The sequence below is a fragment of the Eretmochelys imbricata genome, chromosome 3, assembly GCF_965152235.1.
Source record: "Eretmochelys imbricata isolate rEreImb1 chromosome 3, rEreImb1.hap1, whole genome shotgun sequence".
In the NCBI taxonomy this organism is placed as follows: Eukaryota; Metazoa; Chordata; order Testudines; family Cheloniidae; genus Eretmochelys; species Eretmochelys imbricata.
The window spans coordinates 104,573,509-104,588,689 of record NC_135574.1 but is presented as its reverse complement, the minus strand read 5'-3'; the positions used below and the strand labels follow the sequence as shown (position 1 = coordinate 104,588,689).

Sequence of the window (15,181 nt, the reverse complement as noted above, 5' to 3'; positions counted from 1 at the left end):
GTCTGTGGTAACTCACATTCTCTTGACAGAGATCATAATGATGAACAAGATGATGATGATGATGATGATAATGCTGACTAAAAACGTCACCAGTGCTATTACATTTCAATGATACTGTACAAATTTATGAGATTTTGTTTTACCCTTTAAATTGTTGTTGTGATTCTTTGAGGTCACAAAGAAATCCAGCTTTATGTCCTGAAATAATACACAGTCATTAAACTAACAGAAACAAATGCAAATATTTTCAAATGAGCATTTTTACATTTTGGTGGTGTCATTGTTTAGCTGTTTCTATGGTAATGGCACCACATCATACCTCATCTTAAAGTAGAAATAATAAACTTTCAAATGATATACAATGTACATTAAGTAGAGAGCATACATTAAGTCAACCAAATCGGTGGTAGCTGCTGGTCACCAACAACAGTTTGGCAAATCATAAATCCATTTTCCCTTGTCTACACCAAAAGCACTCTCCCTTACACTTACGGACTAACATAAGAAAGAGGAATACTTTGATGAAGGATAATATCTGCACGTTCTGGCAAATAAAATGATTCCAAGTTTGGGGAGCTTAGTTAATCAGGGATAAGTACAAAGAGTAAAGTAGAAAGAGGGGCAAAAGTCTAGAGGCTGCAAAGATTAAAGTCTTTGGGATTGTGATGGGGTGGACTAGGCCCAGAGGCCCCCTTCCTCGAGGCTGCAGCATCCTACCACACCCATCTCAGGAAAGGAGCAGTAATAGTCCTCCAAGCAGCCTAGAGTGGCTGCAGGGAGCAGCCAATCAGGGGCCAGGAGGGCCATATGAAAGGAGCTGCAGAGCCAGTCAGTTCTTGCTGGAACTAGAGGAGTGCAGCTGGTGCTCCTGGCTGGCCAAAGGGAACTGCATCACCAATGACAACTCAGTGCTGCCAGGGACTGGGGACTCAGATGAGCCCTGAGGTAAGGGTGAAGCTCTGGCCAAGACTGGGGCTGCAGGGAAGTGGCCCAGGGCACTGAAAGCAGTGTAGTTAAAGGGACATGGTGGCATATGGCTACTATTCTTAGGATGGCTGGTACCTAGAGTAGTGGGTTGGCCCAGGTCCCCACAGAGGCCACTGGGGAACTGGTCTACAAAAGGACAGTCATAAACCCCTAGAAGGGGAACTGAACTACTTAGTGGCCCAGCTGGGGCCAGAACAGACCAAGAGGGTGAAACCATTGCCTACAGGGAGAAAACCTTGGGGGTACGGCCTGATACCAGGGCCAGGACTATTTAAAGATTGCAGGCACACCTGACCAGAAGGGGTGTTCATGAGAGGTGGGTCCCACGCTGTTGCAGAGATAAAAAAAAGTAGTTTGATAAAGTTGGGTCTTTAGAAGCAACAACAGTTAATTCAGGCATCAAGTATGTCATAAATATAAAGGGAAGGGTAAACCCCTTTGAAATCCCTCCTGGCCAGGGGAAAGCTCCTCTCACCTGTAAAGGGTTAAGAAGCTAAAGGTAACCTTGCTGGCACCTGACCAAAATGACCAATGAGGAGACAAGATACTTTCAAAAGCTGGGAGGAGGGAAAGAAACAAAGGGTCTGTGTGTCTGTCTATATGCTGGTCTTGGCCGGGGATAGACCAGGAATGGAGTCTTAGAACTTTTAGTAAGTAATCTAGCTAGGTATGTGTTAGATTATGATTTCTTTAAATGGCTGAGAAAAGAATTGTGCTGAATAGAATAACTATTTCTGTCTGTGTATCTTTTTTGTAACTTAAGGTTTTGCCTAGAGGGGTTCTCTATGTTTTTGAAGCTAATTACCCTGTAAGATATCTACCATCCTGATTTTACAGGGGGGATTTCTTTATTTCTATTTACTTCTATTTTTTATTAAAAGTCTTCTTGTAAAAAACTGAATGCTTTTTCATTGTTCTCAGATCCAAGGGTTTGGGTCTGTGGTCACCTATGCAAATTGGTGAGGCTTTTTATCCAACATTTCCCAGGAAAGGGGGGGGTGCAAGTGTTGGGAGGATTGTTCATTGTTCTTAAGATCCAAGGGTCTGGGTCTGTAGTCACCTAGGCAAATTGGTGAGGCTTTTTACCAAACCTTGTCCAGGAAGTGGGGTGCAGGGTTTTGGGAAGTATTTTGGGGGGAAAGACGCGTCCAAACAGCTCTTCCCCAGTAACCAGTATTAGTTTGGTGGTGGTAGCGGCCAGTCCAAGGACAACGGGGGGAATATTTTGTACCTTGGGGAAGTTTTGACCTAAGCTGGTAAAGATAAGCTTAGGAGGTGTCACTAGAGTAAGTCAAAATTGTTTGGGTGCCCTAAAAGTGTATTTTCATATCTTAATGTGTTGGGCTTCTCAAGTTTAACCTTAACTCTGAATTTCTTGGTTTGTCTTTGGGGATAATTATAATATTCCTGTAATATTCTAAATTCCTGATATGTACTCTCTCATCCATCAATCTATCTTAAAATTTTTTGTCTTGGGATTTGTCTTTTAATTAAAAATGTCATACATAAACACTAAACAAAGGGACTGTTATCATGTGATATTTCTAATTATTTAAATATGTAGCTTTGGCCATAATCACTTATTTTAATTTTTAGGAACAACTTCACAAGTATGCTCTGATTATTTTATTCCACCAATGAAGTAGTGCAGGGCAGCCAGAACACAAGACATGTGTTTCCAGTTGCTTTGCATACCACAGAAATACGAAGGAATACACACCCCATTTCCCCCTCCCTCCCCATTGAGAAGCTCTGGGGTTGTTGTTTTTAAGTAAATATTTAGGTTTAATTTCCATTTTTGGTTGTTGTTTTTTGTAACTGAAGGTTTATCTGTCAGTAAAAGCCAGTGCATAAAATCTTTTCCTTCAAAAGAAACTCAAAGAACAACTGCCTTTGACAAGGGCCACCGTCTCCCATTGTTCTCAACAGGCCTGAGGCCATAGGCTGTCCTCACAGTTAAGATGACCACTGCCTCCTATCAGTTCCCAATGGGAGTGCAGCCAGATGCCCGGAGGGAAAATGATAGCCCTCTGTGCTGTCAGGAGGCCCAGAGTGCACTGGGAGAAGCAGGTGAATAGAGGCAATGGCTGATATTACTAAGGGAAGCCCATGGCCTCAGTTCCATCTTGAGCAATAAGACATAGCAAAGTTTTTGAAAGAGGGTAATTCATGTAATTCTCTGAAGATAAGTTTCTTCATCAACAGAAGCTGAATTATGAGGGTAACATGAAAAACTTACTGTTAATCCTAAAAATAATTTCTTCAACCATAACCTATTCATAAGATTTGTGATTTTAGCTCAAGGGGAAGTTGGGGGAGTCTGCATGATTCTCTTCAAAATCATTTAGAAGCAAAAGAGGTCATAGGGTGCTGGATTTCTTAATTTTAAAATGGTCTTAACTCCATCAGATTTACTTGTAATGTCTCAAAGTTTATTTTGTACTGAACTGGACAAACAGTGGGGTTTTCGATTTGCTGGCAATTTTAAAAAAAACTGAAAAATATTTGTTTGGAGGCAAACTGAAAATGATTTTTTTTCAAATTTTTCAGAAAAATTAAATTGAAAAGCATTGCAAATCAGGTCAAATGAAATGCTTCGTTTTACTCTACTCTACATTTTGCACCTGGGGCATTTAAACAAAAAAAGGAAGACTAGATTCATAAAATTGCTAGAGGAGAAACTGGTGGTGCCGCCACTCTCCTTCTTATAAGCTTTAACCCAGTGGTTGGGATTCTCACCTGGGATGTGGGAGACACAGGTTCAATTCTTCCCTCTGCCTGACAGGGAGAAGGGATTTGAACTTATCTCCCACATTGCAAGAGCTTACACTGGGCTATGCAATATTCTAGGGCAAGTCTCTCTCTCTCACTCTCTCCATTTGAAGCTGTTCTGCTTTTCATAGTCATTGGACCAGGGACTCAGATTCGGGTCTCCCACATCCTACGTGATTGCCTTAAACACCAGTCCAGAGAATCATTTTCACTCTTTCTCTGGGCCAAAGACTATCCATAGTAATTCATAATGACAATGGATAGTCATTGGGCCAAGGAAAGAGCGTGAATAACTGTCTAGATTTCCCAGACTAATCCATAGCTTAGTGATTAGGGCACGTTCCTGCAATGCAGGTAGACCCCAAATTCAAATCCTTTCTCCTCATCAGGCATAGGGGAGCAATAAATCCAGGATACCCACGTCGCAATGAGTGCCCTAATAATTGGGCTAGAAGTTATAAGGAAAGCACCACCACCTCCCGTTCCTCCCATTTTGTGACTTCACCCTAAAACATTGAAGTGTTTCAGTAATGTCAAATCCAAACATTTCATATTGACATTACCAAAACGTTTCCATTTTTCAGTTCTGTCAAAACTGTTCTGCAAACTGGTCGACCAAAACTACTTACTTTGGTCAATAAGCCATTCACCAAAAACAAACTTCACCTAATTCTATACTCAGAGTAAACGCTGTAAGTTTGGAAAGGATGTACTGTATTTTTCTTACATAACATAGAAATCAAATCCCTGCTTTAAGTACAAAACTCATTTCAACTTTAACAATGGAGACAACTAGCACATCCTTAACAAAAGGTCTGTAAGTCTGGCTACACTGTATTGCTTACTGATCTTTGTAACAATGGTTCTTTTTAATATGAACCGATATCAGCGTTTTGCACTAACACATTTTTCTATAGAAATGTTTTCAGTTTCTGAACAATGTTGTGGTTTTGGTGTCTATAGTTCTATTACTTTTTGATTATATGAGTGAGTTCAGTCTAAATCTGTCTCCTGAAGGCAAGCACATTTTTAGATTTTATTTCAAAATTATAGCATTTGCTACTGTGAGTGCTAGAGTCTAGTTAGAAGAGTTCTCCCCTCCCCAATTATTACATAATTTCAAGGGTTATCAAATTTTCAGCCTCCTGTCCCAGGTGCATTTAGATTGCTGTTAGTGCAAAACAAATACAGAATAAAACACTGAAGCTTTTAGATGACCATTTTCATACATAAAGAAAAATGTGGAAATGATTTTCCATACAAGTTCACAGATACTCTTTTACTCTGCCATTGTGATGGTGAAGTTTTTTGCTCAAATTGAAATTTGGAACTGGTGAAAAATTTCTTATTGACAATACAAGTGTGTAGAATCCTAACTAGAGAACAGATACAGCACTGGCACCAGAAGTTTAAGCTTCCTTACACTAATTGCTAGTATCCCTCAACTTTTTAAGGGGCCACCTTTCCCTTCTGCTGATATTTCCAACAAGCAAGCCTATTCGTTCCAATGAGCACCTGTCCATTAAGAACTGGATAGAAACTGTCAAATGCTTCAGCTGTCAGACAGTAAATATACCTTTCATGAATGCCAACATGACTGGATTCAAACCAGCCACCTAAGAAGTAAAGAACCCTGTGCCTCAGTCTTTTCTCCTAGTTCAGAAATGCTTGCCAGGCAAGTAGAAGTGTTTTATTAATTTGGTCTGAAAGCCTGTTCCTCCAGTGAAGTCTACTGTTAGCCTATTTAAAAAGAACTTAACTCATAGAACACCTTATTAATTTTCTAGGTCAAAGCATGCAGTTTTCATCCAATTTGGCATCATATCTTCAAGTCTGTTTCTTTTTCAAGCTCATATATCCCACTCTTTCTGTATTGAATCTTGGTTTTCTCTTCTGTGAGGGATGATTAAATGAATCTATATATTAAGTGATGTTGGTTTTTACTTTGAGTATTTTAAGACAACTTCACCCTACACTTTTCTTTATCCTCTCTTCTCTCTCCTCTCCATACTTTGTGACTATTTTGATATAGGTGTATACTGTAGCTAAGAGGCTTACTGTATTACACTGCCCTACTATTCTGGACCATATATATTTTCCTCCCTTCTCCCATCCTCCTTAACTTCTTCTGTCCTGTCAAAATGATTTAGTAAATGATTATATATTTTGATTTCACAAACCACATATTTTTAATAAAAAATATTATAAAGAAATAAGATAACAGCTTAAAGACCTAAAGAGTATTAAAAATATAAGAAGTCTACATGAAACTGCAGCATTTTCAGTACAGCAGAATGGTCTTGCCATGAAGTTGTTTTGATATTTAATGGATTCTTATGGTACCTGGAAAGCTTCAGCCTCATGATGCAACTTTTCACGATATGTGTCAATGCTGTATCAATACCATTATAGCTAAGAATGGTTGTTGCGAAATAGAGTCGAGTGGAGTGAGCTGACTATGGCTAATCCTATTATTTAGGAAAACACCACCAGAATGTATAGCACATATAATTTTTTATTTTATTCTGGTTGTTTTTGGGAGGTCTCGTATCAGTAACTGGGAGCCCTTGTGCTAGACTACAATGAAAATAGATAACCCAAAGAGCCTGCAACCTAAATTAAAGCATCACTTAATTTTTTAATGATTTTGGAAAATTAGGAATTTGGAAAATTAGAAGTTTTCTACCATGTCATTTTGGGGAGAAGGGGGTTGTGAAGGAGGAGGGGAAAAGATTTAGCCCTAGTAATTAAACATAACATCTTCAATCTGCTTCACATCATAAAAATTAATTACACCTCAAAACACACCCTTGAGAGGTAAATTTAAGTATTTAGTGGGGTATTCCATACTGTAGTATCATAAATTAATATATGTTGTAAAGAGTGAAATCTTAATAGGACACCTCTACAGTCCTCTTATAAAATCAGTTTTATTGATTTAGCCAAGTTATAGTTACTGAAGTTCTACTATACTGTACAATTCAATAGGTTGAAACCTAAAAATATCATGAAAGTCCAAGGGCCTGTGATGTATCAAAGTTCTTCAGGCATGTACCGAAAAAGAGCATGCAAGAGGGAGCTTCCTCAAATAAAAAAAAAAGGAGGTGGAGTTTTTCTTCACAACAGGTTTAAATACAAATAAGTCACAAAAAGGTAAGATAAGTTACCCAAATATATTCAATGAAGCGATTGCTGCTACCTTCTTAATAAAAAAGAACACATTACAACTAGACAAAATCCTGTTCAGAATAATGGTAGGAAAACATTCACAAGCAGCATCTATTAGGGCAGATATTCATAAAGGGCCACTGAAATAATCTTTAAATAGAGAAGAATCCATGCATTTGTAGCCAGTTCATGAAAACAGAAAGCATGAATAATAATCCCAACAGCGAACACTTAAGTGTGCCCAGTTTAGAACATTTTTCTATTGGCATAACAAACACACCCCATCTCTTATACATGAGACAACCAAAAACAGATTCTCTTCCTACTCGTGTGTAATAAAAGACACTGTACCTCACAGTAAAATCATAGGAGCAGGAGGCCAATAAAGTTGCATGAAATGGTGAAAACTGCAAGAAAGGGAAAAAAAGTACTTAAAGCAAAAACCTTAGGTACACATTTACCAACTTTCCAGAAATAAATAATGAAGATAACTTAACTATTAAGACTGCTTAGGAAAGTACCACAACGCACTGTAACAAAGCAGTGTGCTTACTTTAACCACTGAGCTTTAGCAATTATGCTTTAAACAATATGTAATCAGCTACACTCTACTGGTAGGAATCCATTTCATTATAGTGGTTCCCAGCTGCACTACTATGAATTAAGGACCTGACAAGGTTTCCATTAGGTATTTCCTTTGAGATAGTCATATAACAGGCTGTTAAACTTTACTTTGGGCTGACACTTTGAATGTGCTCTCATGCTATAAAGAATGTTTTAGTAAAGCTGTGTGACCATTTTGGTTTTTCCAGCTCAGTTACAGCGAGACATCCCCAAATTTGTATCATACTTCAGAGGACATACAAGATAGATTTTGCTGGCACCAAAGCCATACTTTGTCCTGAAATTCCTTTATTAAGAAGATTGGAGTGAAGTTTGAAAACTGGCAGTTACACAAAATAGCCTAATAAATTTCCCCACAATGCAGGGCATATTAGAGATTAAATTCTGGCACGGACTGTGGAGATGAGCACGTCCAAAAAACTGCAACGAAGAGGGAAGAGAAACAGGATAAAAATTGCCCATCGCAGCTCTGGCATCTTAACAGGGAATTTCCTAGGTTTCTAACAAATCTCAAATCCTTGAAAGGTAGTACACATACTAATCACTGATGTGCCTGGTAATTTACTTTACCTTTAAAGATTTGTATGTGCGGAATTTCCTTTTCTAAATGGTCCCAAGATCTCCCAAAGAGGAAACCTGGTCCCGCAGGCCTCAGATGCACTACTGAGGGGTGTGGGGATGGAAGAGGGGAAAATGAGTGGAGGTGTAGTCATGGTGTTGGAAGAGGAGACAAAAGCATTCCCTTGATCTGCTAACCACATTTCCTTCTCATCCACCATGGAGGGGTAATCCTGATGCCATAGATCTCCCTTGATTCTCAAAGGAAAACCTAGAGAGGGAATCCAAGCTCAAGGCTCCCTTCCTGCAGTGGCTAGGAGATGAATGGGGGTGGGACTCCCCATCAACCTCCTCATGTCCACAGGACTGGAGCTCTCCTCTTACCAGCCACAAGAAGGGCTGGAATGTGCAGCTGGCAGGAGACTTAAGGTCAGCAAAGAGGTTGGTCTCTCTCTGCTTTCTGCTGTACCGCAGCCCCAGAAGGGGTGTCCAGCTAATGAAGACTCCCTCCCCATGAGCGTCTCTCCCCCCATCTCCTCCACTGTGAGACTTAGAGTCAAATCAGGGGGAGGCAGAGGGACACTTCAAACCCCAATTCCTACAAGCCAAAATAAGCTAGCCAGCCTCCTGACAAGCCCAAACAGGCTCATCAAGGACAAACACATACTGAAGTTCACGGAGACCTAGAGGTGGCTCCCGAGGAACCTCCTATGACCTGTGAGGTGGGTTAACAAACTCTTAAGGCTCACTGGGGAGTCTTCCCTCATGGAGATCTCAGTTGGGTCACAGAAAAGGCAAGGACACCTCCTGCACTCCACCCCCACACCACCCTACAGATTTCCTATAGTCTGCAGGAGTGTTCCTTTCCCATGGGCCTCAGGAGCATGAATAGTAAGAGCAGGAGACTTGAAGGCAACAAAAGAGGGGGCTCATTGTCCCCATGATCTCACACATTGTTCCATGAGGTGTAGTCATGGTGTTGGAAGCTCTTGAAGAATCAAGAATAACTCATCAAAGCTGATGACCCATAGTGGTATTACTATTTAATATCTTAAGAACCTGTCAAAAATCTTGAGAGCTGTGCCCTAGATATCACAAAGCGGGAAGGAAAACAGACTTGAAAATTCTGAACCCCTCTACTTTTAGGGTGCCACAGTTCAGAGCTAATTCACTTCAAACTGGGAGATAGGGGAAGGTTCTACCTCTGCTACAGTTCTAACCCACCAATTTTGAGGCTAATGCCAAGAAAGAGAGGAAAAACTGGGCTTATAATGGAAGCTCGTTTGCAAGCTTAATTTTGTGGTGGCTTTGTTGCCCCTTATTAGTGCCTTTCATCCCTATGGCTCCTCCTGCCCTTTCATATACACGCAAATGCACACTTAGCAAGCTCTAAGCCTTATTCTGCACAAATGCTGCTACCTCTAGAGTGGAAAGAAGCCGCTGTTAAACAGCAATAATATAACACAATTTAAGAAAGGAATGAGGGAGTATATTGTTTTCAGCTGAAACTACATGAAGAATAAGTTGACCAGGCTTTCTTTAAGTTTTTCATTCTGTGGAGCCCTTTACAATGAAAGATCATCTCTTGAAGCTACACTCATTCACAACACCCCAAAAACTTGTTTTGAATGTCAGAGTGTTGAATGTGTGGACCATTAGGAAGGACTCTGAGAATAACTAGTCTGTGAACTATTAAACAAGCAAAAATCTTGGGTACCTGCTTACTTGCTTCTTTATTTCTAGTTCTTAGTTACATATATACTGTGTGCATCACTGACACTTTAATAGAAATTGGAGTCCATTGACAGGGTAAGAAAGAACTAAACTTACTTTTACTCTCCTTACAGCATAGGTATGGCCAACGAGGTTGAACACCGGCTGCCGTACATTCCTCAAATCCCAACCTTTCAAACTACAGTCAACTGCACCAGTTACCAGCACATTCTGATTAAAAAACAAAAACAAGAAAAAACACATGCAGACATATTAGAACAGGGTTACTATTAAACTGCAATGATAAATATACAGCCTATGAGGTTCCCAGTGTACAGTCTAAAAAGACAATGGTAGGTTTCAGAGTAGCAGCCGTGTTAGTCTGTATTCGCAAAAAGAAAAGGAGGACTTGTGGCACCTTCGAGACTAACAAATTTATTTGAGCATAAGCTTTCGTGAGCTACAGCTCACTTCATCGGATGATTGTTACTCGCACATCAGTACAGCTGAAAAGACATTGATGTGGCAGTAAAAGACCTTTACTCTTTAAGAAAAGTAGTTCACTTAGGCATGTTTACTGTAGTTTAGCACAACACATTATACCTCATCGTATTTGCACCAGTCACAGCTCAAGATCTCAGCCTGGTGGCCTGGAATCACTACTTTGACTCCTGGTGTCTTCACATCCCAAATTCTTAAAGTCTGATCGCCTGAAACAAAGGCATCATTGATGAGCCAAAGGTAATTGCAGGGAGTTTTCCCCTTATAACTCTGAAATACTTCAAAATTACCAGTACAAAAAGTGACAATAATTTGCTCGGCCTTCTACAAAAAATCCTGGCATGAATCAGTTACAGTCTAAACGAGAATGACTAATTATACACAAGATTCATTGAGACACACACAAGAAATGATTAGGGTTTTATCATTTAATTAACAAGATAATCAAACCTAACACCTAGCTTTGTTTTTATCACTAGCACCCTCCGTTGCTTTCTCAATTTGAGTAGATTTTGTAAAAAGGGTATGGGGTAAAATTTTCAAAAGGGCCTAAGAGTATGTCTACAGAGATCATGTAACACGTGGGGTTCTCACTACATAAGACAGGATTCACTGAAGATTATGTGATCAAATAGCTCCCGCCCTACTAATTTTACTTGCTGTAGTGGGACACATTTCATTTGGGTTTTAAATATCTCAGTGATACAATAATGGGCTTTCCGCCCCAGAAAAAGCTATTTTATCTTTGAAAGATGTTTTCCATCAGATAATACAGATTTTAAGAGGTAGCTTACATTTTGCAACCCACACTACTTAACAGGACACTTCCCATTTTTGTAAGAGAATCAATCCACAAATACACGTTTTGTTTGGTCCATTACTTTTGTAGTTAATCAAAGAAGCATTTTTAGGACCAAAGATATTTGGAAAACCAGCCCATTGAGCCAACAATAATTTTGGCAGAATATAAGCAATGTTCCTGGTGGTAAAAAAAATTATGCCTGACCATATGAAATAGCCATTATTTTTGACCTAGTAATCTGGAGATAACACAGCGCAGCATATACAGCTTTGGTGCCGGCCAGAAACAGTATTATCAATGGATGGCACTACTTCAGAGAGGAAAAATCGTACATTATAAAGTGACCTTACTACTGAGCCCTTTGCCCAATGGAAGAGTCAGCACTAAAGCCAAAACTGGCTCCCCGTTTCCCCAGCTCAGTTGCAGGGAGAAGGACTCACAAATAAAACATTACCCTTTTAAAAAAAAAACAAAAAACTTGGGCTGATAAACATTTGTAAGATGGACAGAACAGAACAAGGTTAAAGACTGTTTGAAGCATACCAAGTACAATCATATTCATTAAAAGTCATCACTAACTAGCATTCCAATATTAAGCAAACCCAAAGATCCCCAAAAGTTTCCAATAAAAATGCATGCATTAATTCATTCATTCTACTTTTAGTAACAAGTCACCGCTATTAGACAACAGATTTTTGCTGGTCTATTGGGTGGTTATTGAACACAGACTTGTCTGTGTATTCTACTTGATTCACCTTAAACTTTATAAACGTGTTAAAATAAAAAATGAAGATAATTAAACATCCATGCACTCACCCAAAGTTTCCTAAAAAGAGATCCTAAACACAAGTGTAAAATTCATCTCCGTTCATAGAGCTGGCCAATGCCTATATATCACATAAGTCCCACTAAGGGACTAAAGTTTACGTTAGACATAAATGATGCGCTGGCTTTTTGTCAAAGGCTGTTTTCCACCCAAACCTATAACGCACAGTACATAAAGTTCAGCAAGACAAGAACCAGTTAGTGCACTCAATGCCAGACTGTGCCGAGACAGAATGGTCACAATTCAGCAAGGCTAGATACTTAAGAGATTAAAGAAAATAACTGTCCTGAAGGCAATACAGCTTCAAATTAGTTTTCAAAGAACCAAATACTTCTAGCTGAAAGGTTTTTACTTAAATAATGAAACTGGCTTGGTAAATACTACTGTCAGGAATCTGACCTTACTATAACTGGTCGCTACATAGGAACAAACTGGATAAAAGTGGTTTTAATCCACTGAAGGAAGAAGTTACCAGTAAAAAGCCATAAACACAAATATCCACGTACAGTATCTCAGCAAAACCCAAATAGAATTTAGCATTTACAATGGTGTTGTCCATCCAAAGAACACTACTTAACATTAATTCAGTCTCACAAAACTGCTTAAGGGAGGTAAGTATTATTCTTCTCTTTACAAATGAGGAAACTGAGGCAGAGAGAGGTTAAGATACTTGCTCAAAATCACACAGGAAGCCTAAGGTAGAGCAAAGAGCAGAACCCAAGTGTTCTGACTTTCAAAACAATCCTCCTAGGGATTTTTAAAATGATCATTCAATCAGTTTTATTCAGTCATAATAAATAAATTTAAACAGATGATCCAGCAAAGTATTAATGAAAAATATTAGGATATATATAGCTTTCATTAAGGTTACTTAATAGGGCTATAATATATGCATGAAGCCCATTTTCTATTTGTTTAATTACATTCTAGCAAAGGCTAGAATGTAATTAAACAAAACTGACTGCAAGAAATCCATAGTCTCCAATTTAAATTTTTCAGTCTGAGATAAAATGCTTTTCAGGTATGCCAAGAATCTAAGTTAAACACAAATATAAACACAAATACTGCCACAAAACACCTTGAATGTTTGTATGTTTTTACAAATGGCAGTTACTAGCCAGAAAGAATGGTAAGTATTTGGAGATTGAAAACTTTTAAGAGGGGGGAAAAATAATGCGCATTAATTAGCATGTGTATTTTCTGTACATAGCATGCCTTTAAAAAGAAAAATATGTAATTTGGCATATCAGAGTAGTTTTGATCTTTCTCAAATCTTTTACTGTACACTGTTCCTCTGTGAAAAAAAGTTAATGTATTTTTCTGCTCTACTTTTAAACACCCTTTTAGCTGTTGACAACCTCTACCACAGAATACTTTACTTGAGAATACTTTATAGCCACTAAGTACTGTAGATAATTCTTTATCCTGGTTGGCACACACTATAAATAACGGGCCACATGTTTTTGGTATGGTATTTCCCTACAGTTTGCAAAATTAGAAGTTCATTTAATCAACCGTACTTAGCACAAGACACAGGAATTGACATGTAGTTAGATAATATTTCATATGAAGATGCCCACCTCGCTTTAACATGTATTTGATTTGACACAAACAAGCAAGCAAAGTATGTATTTTTAATAGCTTGTAGTGCAAGTGGCAATGAGTATTGCACTGAGCATATGCCAAATTATATATTTTTCTTTTTAAAGGCATGCTATGTACAGAAAATACACATGCTAATTAATACACCTTATTTTTCCCCCTCTTAAAAGTTTTCAATCTCTAAATACTTACCATTCTTTCTGGCTAGTAACTGCCATTTGTAAAAACATACAAACATTCAAGGTGCTTTCTGGCAGTATTTGTGTTTATATTTAGCACATAAAATGCCTATAAATAAGCACAAGTAAAGAAAAAGAGCACTAATTTTATGAGTAGAAGGCAGCCTTTGCAATATAAGCGTATCAAAATATATCTTTTCAGGAACTTATGTCTGGCGCACCTCCCATCACCATGAAAATTTGAGTCACACTTTGGTTTTGTTGGAAACTGGGTAAACCCAAATAGCCTGGAATTTAAATTTGATTGTCCAAGGGTTGTTTTGCCTTGGGGAGCCACTTCTGGGGTGGAAATAAAGCAAAATCTGATTGTTATTACATCTCCTTTCTTGACAGAAACACCTGAAGACTGGAGAATGTGATGGCTTAGCAAGCCAAAATTGGGTCCAGAAACATTCACAGTGTAAACCACGTTAACAGAGAAATTATCTTGCAGATCACTCCCCTCTCATTTATGACCACTTGGGACTTTATCCTCCCCTTTTTGCAACCATAAGATACAACAATTATTTGCATGGAAGTGTCTTTACATATTTTAACTTTTATTGTTAGCTTAGATCATGGTGGGCAAACTATGGCCCGTGGGCCACATCCGGCCCTCAAGCTCCCATGGGCCATGCGGCTCCCAGAACCAGCAGCTTGTCCCCCCTCTGGCTCCTACACATGGGGCAGCTGTGGGGCTCCGCATGCTGTCCCCGCACCTCCCATTGGCTGGGAACAGTGGTTAATGGGAGCTGCAGGGGCAGTGCCTGCGGACAGGGCAGCACGCAGCATAGCCGCCTGGCTGCGCCTCCGCATAGTAGCCAGAGGGGGTACATGCTGCTGCTTCCGGGAGCCGCTTGATGTAAGCGCTGCCCAAAGCCTGCACCCCTGAACCTCTCAGTCCCAGCCTGGAGCACCCTCCTGTACCCCAAACCCCTCAACCCCAGCCCCACCCTAAAGCCCACAGCCCCAGCTGGAGCTCTCATCCCCCACCCCAGCCCGGAATCCCCTCCTGCACCCTGAACTCCTCATATCTGGCCCCACCCCGGAGCCCGCACTCCCAGCCAGAGCCCTCACCCCCTGCCACACCCCAACCCCAATTTCATGAGCATTCATGGCCCGTCATACAATTTCTATACCCTGATGTGGCTCTAGGGCCAAAAAGTTTCCCCACCCTGGCTTAGATTCTGAAAAGAAGAAGAGCCCACACCATGTAAAAGTTTGGGAACCTCTGGGTTACACAATCTGGTTAGTAAAAAAATATATTCAAAGACTCTAGGAAGAGATATTAACATTTTCAGAAAAGTAAATCTCATACACAGACACCCCACTCCTTACTCCTTGGTGACAAGAACAACGCAGTCAGAGATGGCATACAAGGGTAATAGTGCTGTCAATCTCTCATACATA

At 39.6% G+C, this 15,181-nt stretch overlaps 1 protein-coding gene across 2 annotated transcripts in view; it reads right to left on the bottom strand.

The window, feature by feature from the left end:
* PEX7 (peroxisomal biogenesis factor 7) overlaps window positions 1-15,181 on the bottom strand; it is an 81,427-nt gene that overhangs the window by 42,296 nt on the left and 23,950 nt on the right. For both annotated transcript variants that reach the window (XM_077813105.1, XM_077813104.1), the window contains exons 6-8: window positions 10,426-10,532; window positions 9,940-10,053; window positions 7,279-7,334 (exon numbers count right to left, since the gene is read on the bottom strand). In XM_077813105.1, the coding sequence (XP_077669231.1) occupies window positions 7,279-7,334; window positions 9,940-10,053; window positions 10,426-10,532 (277 nt within the window). The remainder of the gene's footprint in view (window positions 1-7,278; window positions 7,335-9,939; window positions 10,054-10,425; window positions 10,533-15,181) is intronic.